The sequence below is a fragment of the Tympanuchus pallidicinctus genome, unplaced genomic scaffold, assembly GCF_026119805.1.
Source record: "Tympanuchus pallidicinctus isolate F22 unplaced genomic scaffold, pur_lepc_1.0 scaffold12, whole genome shotgun sequence".
Classification (NCBI taxonomy): domain Eukaryota; kingdom Metazoa; phylum Chordata; class Aves; order Galliformes; family Phasianidae; genus Tympanuchus; species Tympanuchus pallidicinctus.
The window spans coordinates 10115166-10136574 of NW_026294637.1; the positions used below are offsets into that span (position 1 = coordinate 10115166).

At 37.4% G+C, this 21409-nt stretch overlaps 1 protein-coding gene across 5 annotated transcripts in view; it reads left to right on the forward strand.

Moving 5' to 3' along the window:
* The window catches only part of FBN1 (fibrillin 1), a 147314-nt gene that overhangs the window by 78933 nt on the left and 46972 nt on the right, over positions 1 to 21409 (forward strand). For 3 of the 5 annotated variants that reach the window (XM_052671923.1, XM_052671920.1, XM_052671921.1), the window contains exons 16-30: positions 153 to 305; positions 2409 to 2462; positions 3236 to 3361; positions 6026 to 6151; positions 6825 to 6944; positions 7880 to 8017; positions 9269 to 9319; positions 11709 to 11834; positions 12618 to 12842; positions 14513 to 14638; positions 14733 to 14861; positions 15580 to 15705; positions 15843 to 15968; positions 16772 to 16894; positions 21001 to 21126. The exons of 1 other annotated variant lie outside the window; for it this stretch is intronic. In XM_052671923.1, coding sequence (XP_052527883.1) covers positions 153 to 305; positions 2409 to 2462; positions 3236 to 3361; positions 6026 to 6151; positions 6825 to 6944; positions 7880 to 8017; positions 9269 to 9319; positions 11709 to 11834; positions 12618 to 12842; positions 14513 to 14638; positions 14733 to 14861; positions 15580 to 15705; positions 15843 to 15968; positions 16772 to 16894; positions 21001 to 21126 — 1875 coding nt within the window. The remainder of the gene's footprint in view (positions 1 to 152; positions 306 to 2408; positions 2463 to 3235; positions 3362 to 6025; positions 6152 to 6824; positions 6945 to 7879; positions 8018 to 9268; positions 9320 to 11708; positions 11835 to 12617; positions 12843 to 14512; positions 14639 to 14732; positions 14862 to 15579; positions 15706 to 15842; positions 15969 to 16771; positions 16895 to 21000; positions 21127 to 21409) is intronic. One more of the 5 variants, XM_052671922.1, reaches the window with a different exon arrangement.

The following is a 21409-nucleotide window of genomic DNA, read 5'->3' on the forward strand; positions in this document are numbered from 1 at the left end:
ATAGGTGGGTGAAAAGCATAGAGAAATGGCAAAAAATGATTTGTTTTGACAGTTATTTCACAGTGTTTATGACACCAGAGCTAGATTTAAAACTTGAAATTTATGGCATTATAGTTGGTTATAATAGGATTAAGAGGGATTTCTTTTTTCAGATACTCATATGCGAAGCACGTGCTATGGTGGCTACAAGAGAGGACAATGTGTGAGACCATTAACTGGTGCAGTTACAAAATCAGAGTGCTGCTGTGCCAGCACTGACTATGCCTTCGGGGAGCCTTGTCAGCCCTGTCCAGCACAAAATTCAGGTACAGCATAACTATTGGTACATGTTCTAATTTAAGATGTTGCTAAGCTATTTTTAGGAAGTTAAAATACAGCTCTGAATTAACACTGAATCTTAAATCTGAAGGATTAAGTTGTCATACAACAAATTATATATTTTGAGCAATCTGCTATTTTGCATGTTGGAATACTAGAAGAGATTTTTGGGGGGCAACAGTAAATTCCCATATCTGTTCCAGAGTCATTACATAGAATCACAGAATCACAGAATCACAGAATCAGCCGGGTTGGAAGGGACCTCAAGGATCATGTAGTTCCAACCCCCCTGCCTAGCAGGGCCACCAAACACACACATTCAGATCAGGTTGCCCAGGACCCCGTCCAACCTGGCCTTGAACACGTCCAAGGACGGGGCATCCACAACCTCCCTGGGCAGCCCGTTCCAGGGCCTAACCACTCTCCTTGTAAAGAACTTCCCCCTAACATCCAACCTAAATCTTTCCTCCTTCAACTTGGATCCATTACATGCGTGAAAATAGATTGTTACACAACAACCTCTAGAATGATAAATTACTAAAAGCGTAATTTCAATCTCCAATTATTCATGGCAATGTCTTCAGCAATTCATATATTCAAATACTTTTGTACACCTGCCAGTCAGATATTTGCTATCTGAGTTCTACATCATCCAAGTGTTCTAAATTGTTTATATAGAATTTGGATAGTCAGTGCAAAAATAAAAGCCTGATTAAGACAGTTGAGAATGTTTGAGTCTCTCACCAAAATCCCCACCAAGCGATGTTGTCTGGAACATAACTGCATTTTGGCAAGAGAGGAATCCTAATCATTCTCATGGGTAGAATCTGCTTTTAGGAAAGCATGTCTTCCAAGAAGACTATACTGACACAATCCTTATCCTAAAGCCAGTAAATAAAAAGACCCTGGTTTTGTGGAGGTGACTGTAAGAGAGCTAATTTGAAGCACAACTTTGTCAAGTTATTCTTTTCACTCAGCAAATTTGTCGTTACAACAAAATATGCCATTCAATACGTAACTCAAAAACATCTCACACTGACTTGGTATCTGCTTTGTAGACGAAAATATTTCATGTTCATTTTTTAAAACTCAGTTTTACTGGTGGCTTTAAGTAAAGCATTAGAGAGAGAAGGGCAACTGGAACAGATCAGGCTCGTTGAGTTTATGGGAGCTCTTCAGCAAGCGTTTATTGGCCACCATGTTGTAATGCTCCACGTTATTTAGCATAACAACATGGGAATTCTACCACAGCAAGGAGCCTTTCCAGCAGCCTCTGCTGCTATTGGTGGGCCCTTCATACTATGCAGTAGAGTTGAAATCTTTTGTAAACGTTGGACTCCGTATCACTGTCTTCTCTTTTATATCTGAATTACTTTAGCAGAACACTTACACAAGTGGAAGCTATTTTTCATTTTTGTTTTGTCTGCCCTCTCAATTGTGTTTTTTATTTAAAACAACAACAACAAAAAACCATCTCCCTCAGACTGAAGTGTAACATTTCTTTGGGCTTTGAGTGGAGGAGTAAAGGAGAAATTTTCCTGCAAAGAAACATTACATCAGGGAGATTGAAAAAGAATCCCACAAAGGAAGACACTGTTACTCTACTCCTCAGAAACTCTGCAGAAGTTTGTTCCATTCTAAACAGAATGGTGTTCTTTTGCATTCAGTGCAGGGGATTATTCAAGCAGCAGGGGATAGGAGGGAAATGGCGTGTATTTATATGAATGGTGAATTCCTTTGAGCTCCATCTTGTCATAGGAGGTTTGCCCAGCGTTAGGTCCTTTCTCTTATGAAGTCCTGTTCTAAGCTGTACAGCACAAAACACCTTTGCATCACTTGATTTTGTTTGACAGTAGAATTGATTCCATTTACTTATCCATCCTCATCAGGAGGTGCAGACCCTGAGTGTAAAATGTTTCACAGGCTCAGAGTATTCAGAGGACATTTATTTTTCTTTTAGAATTACCGAACGGCATTAAATATTAATATTAAATTGGAATAATTAATTGATGTGTTGTAGATGATGAAAGTGAAAGCAGTGAGCTAGGAAAAGTATTCTAGTAAGTTTTTTTGTTTTTGTTTTTTTCCAGCTGAATATCAGGCTCTGTGCAGTAGTGGATCTGGTATGACTGCAGGAGGAAATGGTAAGATCACCTTATGTAATTCAAACTATTCACATTCTAACTGAACCTGGATATTCTTGATTTGTTAAATATGCTGGAGGAGGTGATGGCTGGAAAGAGAGGTAGGAAGGCTTATCTAGGTGAATGTAACACGGTAGATGAATTTAGGATGAAATAAGTGGAACATTCCATTTCATCAGTGTGGCCTATTTTATGCCATTGAAAGTATATGATAGCTGTTATAAAATAGTGTCTAATCTTTGGGCAGTTTTATTACCTATATGACTTAGAAATCACATAAGTTGTATTTGCATTTTTCAACTGAAATGATCCTGAAGAATAAAATCATGCTGAACACTGAGCTTCCTCACTTATTTTCATCTCAGTTGAAAGGCCAGGCCGCAGTGCTTGGTTAATTATTACAAAGCAGGAGCAAGTGATTACTGCAAAAGCTTTGTGTTTGCACCATAAAAATTGCAAACCTTAAGTCAGTCAATGCTCACTAGTAGATTTACCGGCAGTAAAGAAGGAAAAACATTCAGAAAGGAGGGATGTTAGTTATCCTCTTTCATATCTATGATACATGTTCTTTTAAATGTTTTTGGGCTAGAGGAGATGGTCTTAAATCAGAATGAAGGGGATCCTTTTTTTTTTTTTATTCTATTCTGGAGAATTAGAAGGGGGAATCTGCACAGTCCTGAACAATTGACAGTGGGATTTTTTGTTGTTTCTTTATTTTTTTTTTATTTCTTATTTTTTTATTTTTTTATTTTTATTTTTTAACATTTACGTAGACATTAATGAGTGCTTACTGGATCCTGATCTCTGTCCCAATGGAAGGTGTGAGAATCTGCATGGAACATACAAATGTATTTGTAACCCTGGGTATGAAGTGGATTCAACTGGGAAAAATTGCATTGGTATGGAATGTCCACTTTTTTGTTGTGAAGTTTGATATGTGTGTTTATCCTTCTTTGCCTTTTCCTTCAGTATTTCATCATATCCAATAGCTGCTCTTCTGGATGATTTTGCTATTCTTTTGTTATTGTTGTTTAATTTTGGTGCTTAGCAGTGCTTGTTAGGTCCTCCAATGTAAGGATACAAGTGACCATTACTACTGATAATTCAAATCACTGACAGTTTAGGTCAGTTCACAGATGCCTCATGACCTCAGAGTTTCTCAAAATGAAAAGATCTTGCAATTACAGTGTACTATTAGAAAAATCTAAGATCACCAGCATGCTAGGTCCTTCCAGGAGCAACAGTTTTCTTGTTCCACTTCACATTACCATCAAAAGCACTTTACTTTAATCCCTCTAGATTCCTTTCTTCCACTCCTGCATTATTGCATTGTTCCAAATTTTCTTTGTACAACTGATAAGAAATTTCTTCTAGCTTACTCTTAAAATTTTCAACTGTTTGTGACCACTTGATGTTGAACTAATATTATCCTTTGATTTAGCACCATCAGCACTTATCCCTGAAGTGTTTATAAACAATTATCATAACCTTTCTCAAACTCTGTTGCCTAAACTGTCCAAATCCATGCTTTCAGTCTTTTCATAAAAGCAAATGCCACAGCCTTCTCTGGCACAGAACTATCCCAACCATTATACAGTCTTCTGATGACATCCAAGCAGTGTATTCCATTGATCCCAGGAAAATCCTATCTGGATCGATTCTATTAGTGAATGAGTCTTTTCTCAAACATGTGTTGTACTCAGGAATCAGTCAACTTCTATCTGGGAGTTACACTCAGAGCTCTCTGTTCTCAGTTGCCTCCAACTGATGAGTTCTGGTTTATATCATGTTAGTGTTATCTCCTAACTAAGTTTTCAGACCTTAGTGATTGCTTTTTATTTCTCATTCATGTTGTCAAGCTTAATTGAATTACATGATTAAAGAATTGCATGATTCTCTGTGTTGGCAATAATTTCCAGTTTATTGTTGGTTAATGGTTTTGGTCCCATTCATTTTTTATTTCTGCATTCAAAAAGATTTTTATAGGACCTTTCCCAAGACTGATCCTTAAAAAGCATTCCTAATATCATCTCTCCATTATGATGACTCTCCTTTTTAATGTACCCTACTGTAATCTCCTTCAGCTTCATCTGGATCCACCTTAAAGTTCTTAAATTCCTTCCTGTTTTTGCCAGCTTTCATGATAATTTTATTTAGGTTCTGTATTCTCTGTTTAAACCTAAAAGGCTTAAGTCATCTTTGTTATTCCAGTCTAAACTATCCACTATCTTATTTAAAAAAAAATCTGAATTGATTCATCTTTGATAAAAGTCATGATGTAATTTATCCCATTTTCCCATTTCTTCTTTGGCTTTGATTATCCATGTCCCATTTCAGTGTCTGTCTGTAGCTTATGGCATCCCTTCTCTTCTCCCCTTCCATCTGTAACTTTTCCAGCTGCTCCCCAGCCTGCCCTGTTGCAGCCCACATCCATGCTCCATCACAGCTGTTTCCCATTCCTCCATAATGTTCTACCTGGCCCTCTCTCAATTTTTCTGAACTCCTGTGAAGCTTCCCACACGGTCTGCTTTATTCTGCAAATCTCCCTGCCTTTCCGAGTACTTCTGCTGTTCCCAGCTGCTGAGCTGACCCTCTGAGTCTTTCCAACTTCTCTCAATGCTTTCTGAGGCCTCCCTGTCTTAGCCAATTGTTCCTGTCTGCTATTGGGGTCTCTCCTGATCTTCACCTGCCGTTCATGGCCCATTGCCACCTTCTTGGTACTCCTCTCTAATGATCACAGCTCTTCCAAAGATTTCCTAAGGGCTCTTGAAATTTAGCACTGGCATTTCTGTTTAAATTTTTCAACTCTGAAACAAGTGTAGATTCACATTGGCCTTATTAACCACAACATCTAAGACAGTTCAGAGCAGACTTGGCAAAAAATGGTGATATAAAGACCAGAATGACAAGCAAATCTTTCCAAAGCAATCATCTCTTTTCTTTCATGAGTGTGGTGGCTATTGCTCAGGGAATTAGAGACTGCATAGACCTATTCCATAATAAATGCAAGATGAAAGTGTGATTCTCAGCTTTATTTTAAACAGTGTTATGGCTGCCATATATTATGAAATCAGGTATACACTCTTGTGAAAGCAAAATAGCCTTCTAAATAATAAAGCGCAGGAAAAAAAGCACAAGAAAAATATATAGGGGTAAAAATTGCATTATTCCATATTTAAAAGCAAAAAGAAAATGATAGTTTTTTGTTAGTAACATTTGTGCAGTTTGAATTCATATAACTTACTGCTTTCATTATTTTAATGAGCTTTCATGAAGAAGGAAGGTGAAGTAATGGGATCTTCAGTATAGTTTTAGTTTACTTGGAGTGGTCATTTCCATTTGAAATAATTCCAAACCTGTTGTCTGCTCAAAAATCTTGAAATCTATTTAATGTCTTTGATAAACGGTGGAAGATGTGTATAAGTATTCTTTCTCTCTCATCCCTTTGTTTCCTTCTGTCACACACAAAACCTAATGAAATGTGGCTATAAATATGGAAATTTTATTTTAGTTTCTAGTCTAGGAATGTTTTCTATCTTAATAGTTCTTAATTTTCATTATAGATATTGATGAATGTGCGCTGAACATGCTGCTTTGTGATAATGGGCAATGCAGAAATACCCCTGGAAGTTTCACTTGCACTTGTCCCAAAGGATTTGTATACACTCCTGACCTAAAAACATGTGAAGGTAATGGATGGCACTTCATTTCATTCTAATTTGATTCATTGGGATTGTTCTTGTGTTGTGTCAGATATACTTTGAATTCTGAGATTATTGCATATGGAACATAAAACAAAAAAGAAGGAAGAAAAAAAAGGGAAAATGTGGGGAAGTAGGAAAAGAGGAGATGCTATACGCAAACATGAAAGTTTTACATTACATAAACTTGTGGAATAGCCTGTGTCAGGTCTGTACTAGCACTCCTTACTGATGATGCAGTTGCCCTGCATTGTGCCAAGAGTGAGAGAAATATGGCAGTTACTAGGCTTTACAAATCTTTTCTCTTTTGTGGATAAGACAGAGCCAGATGGGTTGTTGTCTGAATCCTTTTTGATCCATAGACAGGACGTGTGTCAAATCACTTAAGCAATATGGTATCACCACAAAAGCAGGGCAACAGGTGGATATCACAGAAAAGTGAGGTGCTGCTGCTGAGTTCAGTTGTTTAATGTCCTGATATGTTAGAGTGTCTTTAGGGCACATGCATCATTAGCTTGCTGTGAAGAGCTTCATGAATAAACCAGAATATGAGGAAACCTGCTATTAGAAGAGCTTCTTCCAGTTCAACCTCAGCTGATAAAGGCCATGTGTATTTTTGCTAGTGTTTCCTGGCACTAACAGCAATGTGCTTCTCTTACAGATATTGACGAGTGCGAATCTAATCCCTGCGTTAATGGGGTATGCAAAAACACTCCAGGCTCTTTCGCTTGTGAATGTTCTCCTGAAAGTACTTTGGATACAACAAGAACTATCTGCATAGGTATTTATTCTTCTAAAAATATTGCTTTCTGGTTGAAAATGTCCAGTGACGTTCAGTTTAGAAAATACTTTGAAATAACTTCTGTAGTTACGTTCAGTGGAAAATGTTCCAGAAACAATATTTAAGTGTTCATGTACTCATAGTAATGGTGAAAACAAAGTGTGACTAGCACATGGGAGTGATTTCATGTCAGATTTGAAAGAGATAAAAAGTTTTGTAACTCATAGGTAAGAATGATCAGAGCAGTTCTTCAGGACTGGACTCGCCCATTTAAGTCCTCCTGCAAGAGGGGTGGACATGTTCTCCTTAAGATCAGATCTCAGGAAAGGCCAGGTTTTATTTTGAGATGGAGCATAAATAAGTTGTGTTTGGCTTAGACCAGCTCTGGAGAGCCATGGACAAAGCTGTGACTTGCTCACTACAAGGTGGACTTCTAGGTTCTTCCTTCAGCTCTTCTGGAGTGATAATAATTTATAGATATTGCCTAATTAGAAAAAATTATTGAACTGTGGTTCTGGGAGGTCCTCAGCCATCTCCTGCCTCTTCTTGATGAGAAGATCACATATCCGGACTGGGGGACCTGGTAAGAAAGTGAAAGAGGGATTCATAGCTACCCTGTTCTTCTGTGTGTACCTTAAATCAGAGTAATAAGAAAATTACCACGACTGAAGTCTTGAATGGTGTTGAGATATTCTCTGTTGGGATTAATAAACATAAACTAAGAGTTGGAAGGGCTCCTTGCTGAGGAGACTATAGGCTATAGTCTGTCATAGAAAAAGATAAATTAAGAGGTTTTAAAATAAATTCAGGTCTGATATGTTAAGTTAGGATGAAAGTATGATTCTTTTTATGGTTAAATTCAAATGTATTTTCAAATATTTTCATGTATAATTCTAACTATCTGCCTGACAATACCTTTTCTTTTTTCCTGACAGAAACTGTTAAGGGTACCTGTTGGCAGAACATGGTAGATGGAAGATGTGAGATAAATATCAATGGAGCAACTCTGAAGTCTGAGTGCTGTTCAACACTGGGTGCTGCTTGGGGTAGCCCGTGTACGCAGTGTGAACGAGGTAACGCTCTCCATTTGTTCGCTTAAAATTTCCATTCACAGCTCCTGTACCTCACAACTGTGGCATTACAAGTCTATCCATCTTACTTAAACGCATGAATAATCTAACGCTCCACACAGGGGAATAAGCTTAAGAAGACTAGCTGTTTAAAAGCATCTAGCTATCAAATCCCTGGCAGATACTCACTTTAAAAAACAAAAACAAAAAAACCCAGCTTTTATTCTCAGTTAATCCATAAAGTTGTAGGAGACTGAGGCGCTGTTCTATGTCTTCTTTAGGTTTGCTTTATTGTGATGAAAGTGTCATTCTGTAAGATATAACATATATTCTCAGGAGCCTAGGATTTTTCCTCTTGTGAGGCTGGCCCACGTATTGTCATAGTTTGGTCACATGCCAGACTAGTAACTTTACTTTTTCTGTTGTGCAGCATTAATTCCTTTTTCAGTCTGGGGAAAAAAATAAATAAAAAGAGGTGTCAAAATATTGAGAGGCGGCAAGTAGCTCTAACTAGATTTTATAGTAAACAGTTTACAAGTTAAATTCTGAAAGGAAAGGACCATGCCTACAGCTTGTAACTTGCTGCATAACTTTAGCATTGTTTATTATAGTCAGTGATCTGGAGCTTTCAAGAAAATGTTTGCAACAAACGGATCTTTTTGGTGTGGTAATGGAGGGAGGAGAGGGAGTAGCCCTTATTATTATACTCTGTACGTTAACTGATGATCTGGAGAATCATATGGTTGATCAGAGTTGAGGATCTGCATATGCACTTGATAATTAGACTGAACTGTGGGGTGAGCTGGGAACCCGGGATAAGCAGGTGAACGCAGGAATGTGCATGAGATATTACTTACACATGCTAAAAGCTGCTACTTTGTTCAAGTCTTCAGTTCGTCTTTGATACCTCAGCAGAATCCATCCTCGTCTATCATTGGTAAATATGTCTGTAATGTGCTGAGACCAAATTAAATGAATGATTTGAACAAAGCAGGAATAATATAACCATATTGGGGTAAGCTAGCTAAGATGCACTGGAGGCAAAACAGGATAATGGCTGACAGTATGCATAGTTTATGTATGACCCATCTTACCTCTTTATTATTTCAGAAAATACTGAGATATTGTCTAAGCATTCAGACCACTCACAACAATAAACTGTAGATAATTTTTCACATGATCATTTTTGCACAAGAAGCTAATGGTGAGTTTTGGACTATACAATTCTAAACAGTCATTCTGTTTGTTTTACAGACCGAATATGCCAAAAGGGATTTTCAAGAGTAAGAGGAACAGTATGTGAAGGTATTTATTGTTGCCTTGACAGAAATCAGAGCTCGAAGGAAAAAAATGCCAATGTTTTGAGTTAGGTGGTTAATTTAGTTTAGAGGAACACTAAGCCAAATTCTTACTTACCTTGTATGATTCTATTGATTTCCTTAAAGTTATGTTAGGGATGAATTTGTTTTCAGTTTGTTAAACATTCCTGCATACAGCTTGTCTCAAAGGACACACTTGAAAATACAGTATCTGCCAGCATAAGGAGATGGCTCTCCTTTGAAATACTATTTAATGTGTAACCCATGCAAGCAAATAGTGCATTTTATATATGCATTAAAACTTGGCATTATTGTTACAGTATGCAAAACCATTACTATGCTATAGAAAAGGCATGTTTAAAGAGTACATTTCAAATGAAAGCTTTTTTTCTTAAACTTTGCTTTTTTTCCATGTAACATTATATTAAATAAGACATGTTCCAAAGCATAGTTATTGTCTTGCAAAAAATGGGCATCAGCACACAGTTAAACTTTGGTTAAAGAAAAGATTGAACGTTTTTTTTCATCAAGCTTTTTGCTTGATGACTCTATAGTATTCTGTGAGAATTGAAGGTCCCACCCTATTTTATCTTCATCTCAATTGATTTGAACCCCTGACAAAGGACTGCATATTTCCATAATATGCAGAAGCTCAGAGTGTCTTGTACTGCTATGGGTCATCCTGACTGACAACATCTGACATGACACTGCAGTTAAAATATTTTTAAAAAATTACTCCCATATGTAGCTTCCATAAAGAAACATTGTTCTTCTCTGTAACAGAAAAATAAAATAAAACAAACAATAACAACGAAAGAAAGAAAGAGGAACACCCTCACACATGTTCTTTGCTTTCCAAATGATGACTGAATACCTTGGCACATCCATGCTGCAGACCCATTGTACATAACTTATTTGACCTCAGCAACACTTTCTGGAGTAAGTGAAAGAAAAAGGAAAAAAAAAAAAAGAAAAAAAAAAAGTGGCCCCACCTTTCTCTATTCACAGGGAAAGTCTTAGAACATTTTCAACACTGCTGGGATGGAAAATTTATCCTTCCAAGATGTAGACATAACTGTTTTCAGCATTTCCTTTACTAGTACTTTGGATTACATCTATTATATGCTTTCATCTTTCTGATTTCAATGGGACCTGGATAGCCCCAGATATTTCAGAATACTTTCCCCTGGTTTTAACATACTGAAGTGGTATTTGGGCTTCAACCAATGTAAGCATTTTTCAAGACAAGGGAAGAGCTCTAGGAAATTTACTGGCAAGTGAGATATAGGACAAGGGAGTAAATTTAGTTCCCAAAAGGTGATACTCAGTTCTCCCATACATAGCCCCTGTAAAATTAGTAATGGAACTTGTGCAAGGAAATAAGCAAACTAAATTGGCAGTCTTCCTCTAGTTTATGGGTGAGCCCTGGAATTGTCAGCTGGAACATTGTTCACAAGCTGTGAACTGTGTTTCAGTGATTTCAAATAGACCCTTGGCTTTACTTCCTGCCTTCCAGTCAAGATGAGCCTTTTATTTATAATATCTAGTAAAGGGCAGAGGCCACCAATGTCCACTTGGACATGTATCTTCCACACTGTTCCATGCAGTTCAAGTGTTGCAAAGACAGTTCACTCTAGGAGTTTTGTTTGGAAGATCAGTGAATCCAGCCTACCCACTTCTTGATTACTCTCTCTACGTGATTGTTCAGCTGTAGGCCAGTCATTTCTTTCTGACTGCTCGTTCTTATTGTCTGTCTTCAAAATTGTTATGCTTCATCTTGGGTTATATTTAAGCCTGGAGGCTTTTTATGGAGGCAGTTGCGAAGCATATGCTTTTCACAAAGGAGGACCCACCAGTCATAGGTGACATAGGATTTGATTTCAAACAGTGTTGTAGTTTCCAGACATTCAGAGGTGTGCCTGAAGAGGCAGAAACAGTAGGAGTGCAAAAATATTAAAAAACATCACAAAATGCAGCATAGCTAAACCTTGTCAGAGTAACGCATGTTCTCATTATGCACTTGCCTTTTTCTTTCTTTGCTGATATGAGTTAAACATATGGACTCCAGTGAAAATAAAAATTGGTACTATTTTAATTTTTTGTGAGGAGAAGGATGTTATTTTTGAATTTGATTTCAATATATGTAGGAATAGCAAATAATAACATGTAATATTCATGATCATCAGTTTTTTCTGTAATTAGTTGATTCTGGCTAACTTACATAGGAAATCATAAATTTTTGCAGTTTTTTTAGGTCATATAAACTTCTCTGGTTTTGTATTTTATCTTAAACATTAGAATGTTCGTTTCTTTTTCTGATTTGAGGATGTTTAGCATGCTAGTGATTACTTTTATCACATTTTGATTGGAAATAGATGTAAATGAATGTGAGGTGTTTCCTGGAGTCTGTACCAATGGGCAATGTGTCAATACCCTGGGATCGTTTGTTTGCCAGTGCCCCAGTGGAATGACTTTAGATGCTTCTGGACGGACTTGTCTTGGTAGGTATTTATTCTGTTTACAGATCTAATAGGGAAAAGCAAATCTATGTGGTGAGCAAATAGTTTTTTGCTGCTCGTTTTCTTACAAATAAGGAAGATTACTCTTGTTGATATAAGTCATTTTCAAGTAGAATTGATCGGGGACATGAACTCTGTTCAACTGGAATATGAACGGATTGCATTGGTAAAAGTCAATCACCATCTGCTGACTATTTTAATGGCATAGATTTGGTTCAAAATTATCCATCTGACAGATCTGTACAGCTGATATTGCCCTTCATCATGATCCCCACCAAAGTTGGCAGCGATGGTGGTGGGACCACTGTGGACCAGCACCATGGCTTGTGAGGAGCCAGCCACATTGTGTATCGTAATGGCTTGTGTAACAAAATATCCGAGTTTTGTATGCTGTCCATCCAAAGCACTTTTGTCCCTTAATAATAGTAAATGCCTGATGTTTGTCTCAGAATGAGGTATAGCTTGTATTAATTAAAGGGCTTTATATAGTTACAGTAAGCTGGAATGCTTAAAAACAATTTTTTTTTATCCAAAATATGCTCCAAGTATTGAGCAATATTCTACACAAAACTTATTTCAGTTGTTGGTTTTCAAGCTTACTGTTAATATTTTGCTGTTAGGAGCTATGCAGTCTCAGCACTCAGTGCCTAAGTCTTCAAAAGCACGGAGCAAATTATCTAGTGAAGGGATTCTGGAAGAGGGATTTCTCTGCAGTGAACTAAATTTTCTCTTTCTCTCTCAACATATTGTTCAATTGCCCAACAGACATTCGCTTGGAGAGTTGCTACCTGCAACATGAAGATGAGCAATGCACTGCACAGATACCAGGCCGACACCGAATGGATGCTTGCTGCTGTTCAGTGGGGGCAGCGTGGGGCTTTGAGTGTGAGGAATGCCCTCTGAAGGGATCACCTGAATTTGAAGCTCTTTGTCCCCGAGGGTCTGGGTTCTCTACAAAGATAGAGATAACTGGGAAACCTTTCTCTAAAGGTGTGTGATGTATTTGTGCTTCTTTGCTACTAAATCCTGCTGGCTTTTCCTTTTAATCTTCTGTTGGTAAATTCTTGGAAGTTGATAACTAGGCAATTCGTTTATCCTGAGGCACACTTTAAAATCCCATTAGGGTTCATGAAAAATAAGGCTAGAATAAAACATGAGATTGTTTAGTCTATATCAGATTATTAAAAACTGTATGGCATTGCAAAGTACTAAATCTCTGTCTGCTAGCAAAGTTAAATTATGCATGACTTTGCCTCCTGTGATGCATCTAAAGACATCTCTAGCTGATGAAATAGCTTTGAAAACCTGGCACCTCATACTACAAGAAGTGGAACAAACTGCACAGTTAGCTTTGGACATATGGAAAGAGCAGTCTTTCTTACATCTAGTATTTTCAATTCTATTGTGGAGCAAGCAAGGGAGGTTGAATAATTTTGTTAATTTCTAGTGGAGCTGCTATGAGAAGTAGAGAAAAATGTTTCCAGCATGATAGCTCAAATCAGCAGAATTGAATTTACTGTAGACTATGTTTTGTTATGATTGCTCTTGTTAAAATCCAGCACTAGTGCAAATCACACAGTGACATCCTGGTGTCATATTTTAAAAGCCATCTTTCCAGGATTTCCAGTGGGATTAAGCTGGACGAAGCACAAATGGATGTGAATATACTTAAAGAAAGCCAGTTACCAAAACTTAAACATTTTGAAATTTTAAAGGATGAGAAAATATACGTGAATGACAATTGCTGTTGGTAGTTGCAGTCTTAGTTTTATAAATAGTTGCTAAGTTATTAATTTTAATTATATGACATGTGCTATTAGTTACACTCATATTTTCTGTGACTCATGATAGTCACATTTTTTCTCAGAAACCAGCAGATAGAATAGCTCTTCTGGAAGTTCCCTTTGTAGGTTTGATCTTCCGTCTGCTGAAATCTTATTGTTGGCTTTAGTGAGCAGCAATTAGGTTCTGCAGAGCAAAGGAGGAATAAGTAGTGTTTAATAACAGAAAGTGACCCTGGCAGTTGCATTGCAGAATGTCTATACAGAAAGCAGTGTGAATTTATGTAGTGCGTTCTACAAGTTTCCCAAAAGGAGGGATCACTATCATAAGAATGAATGAGCTCTGAAGTCAACATTGTTCTTTTGTGTGCTGTTTTCACAAGAAGTGATAATATCATATGTCCTTACTATTAAAGGTGTAGGCAGGGGGCTAAAAGGACTGTGAAATGTGGCTTTTTAAAGAGAATGTGCTGTTGAGCTCTTGCATGGTTTGTGTCTCCTCTTTCTCAGTCATTCCCTTTCTGAGGTTTCAAGGCTTTAAGAAGCAGCAAGAAATCTGTGCAGTGCTAGAATAGCATTGCACTGAACAGAGGTCCTCCTTAGCACCTTTGTTACTTAACAGATGCTATGAGATGAAGACCTTCCTGTAAAGCTCTTCCAAAATCCATTGTTAAAGATGACAATGATATAGTTGCATATGAATGATTGTTGCTATGTTGTGGGAGGTATGTGTAAATTGTAATTGTAATGTCTAAATTGTGATTGGCTCCTTATTGCAGAATTCACGTTTTTACTAACCTGTTTTCCTTGGAAAATTTTGGACATTTTGCTAGCTCGCTGTGCAGTCAAATGCCTAATATCAATCCATTTCATTTGCAGATATCAATGAATGTAAAATGGTCCCCAGTCTTTGTACTCATGGAAAATGCAGAAACACCATTGGCAGTTTTAAATGCAGATGTGACAGTGGATTTGCCCTTGATTCTGAAGAGAGGAACTGTACAGGTAAACTGCATGGATCACTCTCTCATAGCTTTGATTTGGAAAAGGCAAAATTGGATTGCTTTGAAAATACTGTGGATGTTATTTTATGTTGCAGATATTGATGAATGCCGCATCTCTCCTGATCTTTGTGGCCAAGGCATCTGTGTCAATACTCCTGGAGACTTTGAATGTGAATGTTTTGAAGGCTATGAAAGTGGATTTATGATGATGAAGAACTGCATGGGTATGTCTTTTTATAGGCACAAATCCTATGTAAGTTTTATTTCTGTGAAGCACTTGGGTTATTTTAAAATCCTGATTGTGCCTCAATTTAGATCCCTCTTATTTTTGAATCTTGTTAAAGCTCACTTGAAAACTTTAACTTGATTTCTACCCTAAACGTGAATTCCCTAGCCCTGTAGGATGCCAGAGCATAAACGAGCAAGGGTCAGGATTTTAGGAGGTTAAAATTATCCCAGGAGTCCCCAGTGCGGTGAGTGGGATATCAACCTGTCAGGTTAAAGCCGATGAAAATCTAAAAGCAGCCTTATTTTGTTTATTTGTATGTTTATACTGCACTGTGGTTTAAGAGATAGCTAGCTGCAGCAAAGGTTCCAGTCTGTCTGGGCTGATGGAGCTGTGAGAGGCAGCAGGCTATGGGGAGAGATTCAGTCAGGACAGGAAAATGTTTCTTCACCTGTAGTAATCACCTGCCCCAGTGTATGTAAGTGCAGGGCAGTGGGAAGTGGCATGCAGGGGCTGTGTGAATATGGTGCATGGAGCAGTGCTGTGCCTTGTGTCAGCAGGTGGATTGGACACCTAGGAGGGCAGCAGGGTCAGTACCTGGGAAGGGTTTGGGTCAAGAAGTATGCTCACAAGAAGTGCAATGCTGAAGCGTTATCTGGGCTGCTGTGGTGGCAGTGCTGGATCCTGCAGTGATGTGCCTTCCTTTCTCCCCACAGACATCGATGAGTGTCAGCGCAATCCCCTTCTCTGCCGAGGTGGCACCTGCATCAACACAGAGGGAAGTTTTCGGTGTGATTGTCCACCAGGCCATCACATATCACCAAATATCTCTGCATGTATAGGTGAGGCATGGAGACAATATCAGTATTGTGCACAACTCTTCATACTGATACTGTGCTGCCCTGGCATTTATTTTCTTTGCTTGAGTATACTTTCCATGCAGACATAAAAATGTGTTTGTCCTTTTCTTTTGCAACAGACATTAATGAATGTGACCTAAGCACCAATTTGTGCCGAAACGGACATTGCGTCAACCTGATTGGAAAGTATCAGTGTGCTTGCAACCCTGGTTATCAGTCCACACCTGACAAGTTATACTGTGTTGGTAAGGACAAAACCTACCCATAAACTCTATGAATGGGGGAGATAAAACTAATTATTTCTAGTAGTTAAGATATTTTTATCTGTGATTCAAAGCTCTAACCATTTCGTGAGAGGATTGAAATTACGACACTGCTGTAGTTAACTATCTATATCTTATTTTTCTAGTAAATCAATCATAGTGCATAAAATTGAATACAGTTTTAAATGGCCTGACACTTCAGGCTTTGATCATGAAGCAAGAATTCTTTGTTAACTCCTGAGTTCTGTATTTTATTAAAAATCTGTGTTCTTGAGAGACCATGAAGTAAATCGTGTGGCTCAATGGAATTTTTCCTACTTTGATCTGCAGTCGTCTCAAATATGAAGCTTTTCCTGTAACTACTTCCCGAAAGCCACATTTTGTAAATAACATTTAGCTTAAATAATCTGTTATGCACTCCTGTATTTGCTTACATTTTAATGTGCAATGGAAATGCATGCAGAAGTCTGCAGGCTTTAATTCTGCCTAGTAGATAATTTTATTACCTTCATGACACAGTGGTAACCCAACAGTGATGTTTTTATACATAAAGAGATGTTCAGAGCTGTTTGTATATGCAGTCAGATAATCTCGGTTTTTTTCCTCTATGGTTTGTCTGACATCCAGCCTCTATTCGTAAGCCCTTGAATGTTCAAGGAGCTTGCAAAACTCAAGTGTAGAAGCTGGATTGCTGCTGTTCTGGAAAGCTAGTGCAAGTATGTCCATGAAATGTGCTTTGAAGTAAATAATACTGTGGGTTTTAATTGTCATTTTCTCCATTTTAGATATTGATGAATGCAGCATAATGAATGGTGGCTGTGAGAACTTCTGTACGAATTCAGAGGGCAGCTATGAATGTAGCTGTAAACAAGGATTTGCACTCATGCCAGACCACAGGACATGCACAGGTAAGGAGATTTTGGACCTTTTCTGTAATGTATCATTTCAGTATTTTTTAAATGGACCTTTTAGTTTTTTTTTTAATTAAGGCTTTTATTAAAAATACACTGTCAAAATAATGTAATTCATGCATGGAAGGTGAAGGTCTTTTTCTAAAGTAAAGATCTCCAAAGTGTCAAAATTTGACGACTGTAGGCTGAATTGCTTTGAAGGAAATTGGATGTTCATAATACAGATCAAAATCTAAAATGGAAAACATCCTTGTGAACATAAATCAAAATGCCATCTTTGTATACTCTATAATTATGTTGGAGGGCTAATTGGCAGAAATGCTATAAAATTGGCTATTTTATCCTGTTCTGTCATTGTGTGTTGACTGCTCTTAAGCAAGCGAAAATAAGCCCTATTTTTAATCTTTATTTAGTTGAGTGCAAATATCCTGCAATACTTCAAAACTGAATGACTTTCAGAAAAACTAAGATTAGAATAGTCCTAAACTTGCGTAGGAAACAGCTCTCTTGCACTCTAAGCAGAATGGATGAGAAAATTGTTAGAGCTCTGTATCTACTTAGTGTTCTCCTTTGGGATTCATAATCCCAGTAAGTGGATTCTGTTTGGTTACAGGAAAGTTACCACACAGGTTAATGGAGTATTTCTTCTCTGCTCTTTTCTTACTTCTTACTGCACGTGCCAGCTGTTTGCCAGTTCCTTGAAGAGCATGAGAAATAAAACAGGTTTAATCCCTTGGAATAGAATCGCCTTTCAAGTTGAACAAATGAGTTTTGTATATAGAATTAGTAGAGAGACTCACATTCAGAATTTGTGAATATTTATAAGCCTCTGACCAGGGTCTCATTTACCCTGAGGCCGTTTGCTACCATTGCAAAGGATAAAAGAGCCTTTAAATTATAGTTAAATTCAGTTTCCCCCCCCCCCCACTGAAAGATTACACTGTCAGAATTCTGTAAAGTAGACAATCTTCAGCAAGCATCCAACCCTTGTTCAGTGAGAAAATTCTAGCAAATTAACTGTTTAAAAACATACAATTCTTAAGTTAGAAACAGTTTAATTTAGTGACCAGGGATAGATCAAGTTTCTAGTAAAGGCAATTCCATGCAAAGAACATCACTGCTGGTGTTTTGGGCACCTTTTCAATGCAGAAAATAAAACCATTTGATCAAAATCTAAACTTGATAGGACTAGATTGTATGTACATGAGAGGGAAAGGAAGACAGGGAGCAAGGATCTGTGATGCACTTTTCTGCTTTCTTCTTCTTGATTTCACTAGGAAATGAATAACAAAAGTGTATGTTTGGGAAGGGATTTCAAGTCAGCAGGCTACAAACAGTTCTCCTCTCTTTTGCCCTACTTGCCCCTTGTCACCCAGACAAATCTCTAAACCCAAGAAGAGAGTAGATCAGAGTATTTCCCTCTCTATTAGGCTACAGAGTTTGGAATAGGAAATTATAATCTTTTTCTTTTCACAGCAAAAAAGGGAGGCAGAAATTGTCTTTGCTGAGTGGAGAAAATAGGTTCTCAGAGTTTTTGTCACACATTAACTTGATGTTAAACAAGTCCCTCGAGGTTTATAGTCAGGTCTTACCAGGTAAAAGCATGTTGAAGCATCAGATGGTGTTAATTTTTGCATATTTATATCTTACATGGACCCTGAAAAATCAAATTTCGCTTATAGTCTAGCCATTAAAAGCTATGAACTATTCATTTTCTTTTTGTCCTCTAAGAAAGACTTGAATGCAATAGCCAGTGTGTAAGGAGGCTTACGTAATTCTGCTCATTTCTGTAGGCCTGTTTATGTGTTTAACACAAAGTATCATAGTAAGTAGTTGCCTAACACTCCCAACAACTGATTGCATCTCTGGGAAGTACTGATGTCATGCTAGAACAGGTTACTATGCTAGAGCAGGATGCTATACCAAATCTAATGGTTATTTTTTATCCCCATTTCTAAAGCCAATTCGTAGTGTTATAATCCTGTATTTATAGAGAAATAGCAATATTTCCTGTGTACTTTATTTGGCTTAGGTTTTTTTTTTAAATATGTAAGTTGTGACAATGAAAGAAATTTTAATAAGAGATGCTGCCGATAGTTGGGATTTGTAGGATGAAATACCAGATTTTTGGTATTACTACATATCTTTTTGAGCATGTCCAGAAATGACTGTAGATACAATTAATTGTGGGCACAAATAACGATTATATTTTAGTCAGAGGTTTTTTTCCTACCATTTTTGTAGCCAGGTATCAGCTATCTCTTGAGGTATGTCATATACTGATGGCAGAAATGCCAGACACCTTTGGATGTCAAGTCACACTCTACTCAAGAAAATACTCAGAGCTGTGAGGGGCCATGTTCATCACTTTTTTAGTATCTAAAAATGCTGCCTTCTTCTCATGAGGAGAAATTGTTTGCATATATAAATATATTGTAAATATTCAGTCTGCATGTTGAAATTTTGGTCTCTACCCAAGGTTAGTTAAAAAAGAAGAAAAAATATTTTTTGCAGCATTTTCTACTTTGCAGAGAATGTCTGATTTTTGTATGTTGTATGTTTGTACAAGGTACATGATGTAGGAGCACTGTGACCAGAATATGTGAAATAACTTTTTTTACATTTTATGCTTGCACTCTGTGTGAACATGTCTTTTATTTTTAACATCATACAAAGCTAGAAGCCATTACAGAATACATTTCTTAATAATTGAGCTGGTAAGAATGCTGTTCAGTTCAGTAGTAGGTCAGGTTTGAATTGGTGAGGTTATGCATAAATAATCTGCTCAATTAGGAGAAACAACAGGTTCTTTGTCAGATGATTTTCCCCCAACTGTGAAATCAATACAGTGACAGGTTAGTAAATAAAGTTCTTTATTTCTGTCATTATTATCCCCATTTCTAGAGCTTAATTTTGCATGTTAATTCAAATTCCATTCCAAATTAAATTTCCAGGCTAATGTCCATGCTAACATTATTTGCTCTTTAAGATGAACAGGGATGGGTCAGCCTTCTTCCTTGCAGAAGCTGTGTATTCACGAAAACACTAGCTGCTAGAAATATAGAAGCATAATGAACATAATATTTTAAGTTAAAGTGAGTTCATTTTCTGCAGCTGCATAATTACTGCAATCCACAATAGACCAGACTGATAATGAGTTACACCCTTTCTCTCAGAGGGGGTTCCTGAATTTTGTGCTTTTTGTGCTGATTTTTTTCCCATGGAATCAGTACACAGTTTCAGATTTTTGTTCTTGCTGGTCTATGTTGGTGCTGACACAGGGAGATTCTAGAAATTTTTACAAGAAGCACTAACATAATCCCAGAGACTTTGAAAGACTCCAGACGCTGGCATGGCTGCATTAATATAATGAAGTGTCTGCTTTTGCGGTTGGCCTCCATCACTGATGGCTACTTTCAAGAACTGAAAAAGCATCTTATATGCTAGCAGATGTAAATATGTGTGTCGGCTGGCCAGTCAACTGAAATGCTAACAAGTAAATAGATGAAATAATTATATATATACACATTAAAATACCCATTCCCTACCGCCTCCCACCAAAACCCCAAACAAACAAACATAAAATTTCTTAGTGAACTAAATATATATGCTGTACTTATTCCCATCATGGTCTTGACTCCAGTTTGTCCAGTTTTCTAGTTTGTTACCACTCTCAATACAGGAATATAAGACAACATTTTTAAGCTCTGTGAAGTCTGAATTTGACTTCAGAGCTTCCATTGACTTCAGCAGTGATGGATTGTATCTCGGGATCTCCAATTACATGTAGCCATGTTGTGTGACAAAGGTTCTGTTTCTGTTTTGTTTTGTTTTGTTTTTGTTTCTCTTAATGACTTTTCTACTGATAAATCTGGTTCCCGCTCCTCTTGGATTCAGAGGGGAATGTTTACCACTGACTTTACCAGGAAGGGGAGATTACTCATCATGAGGATTTTGCAATATGCCACTCAAGTTATTTACAAGGATTCAAGCTTAATTGTGATTACCAGAGCATTAAATGTTTGCTTGCCATGATTAAGACTGGTTGCACTGCATAAAAGTAACCTGTCTAAGACATATTTTAATCTGAATTTTCCCTGCAGATATTGATGAGTGTGAAGATAATCCTAATATCTGTGATGGAGGCCAGTGCACAAACATCCCAGGAGAATACAGATGTCTTTGCTATGATGGATTCATGGCATCTGAAGACATGAAGACTTGTGTAGGTAAGTGAAAACACCTCTTTTCCAATCTGCCTTAACTAAGGAAAAAATATTTATTAAGGCACTGTTTCCAAGGAGACATACAATGATACAGGGTATTGGTCTTGTGCTCTAGTTTTGGCTACTGAAAAATAAGAGCTCCAGTGCACAAGCTGTGTTTATCACATGCAGGTGTAATGTCTGCATGTTCCTGTAAACTCCCAGACCAAGTTGAAAAGCAAACATTGTGATCTATAATAGCATATCTCTGGGTGCTCTTCCAAAAAGATTTTATGCAGCTAAAATC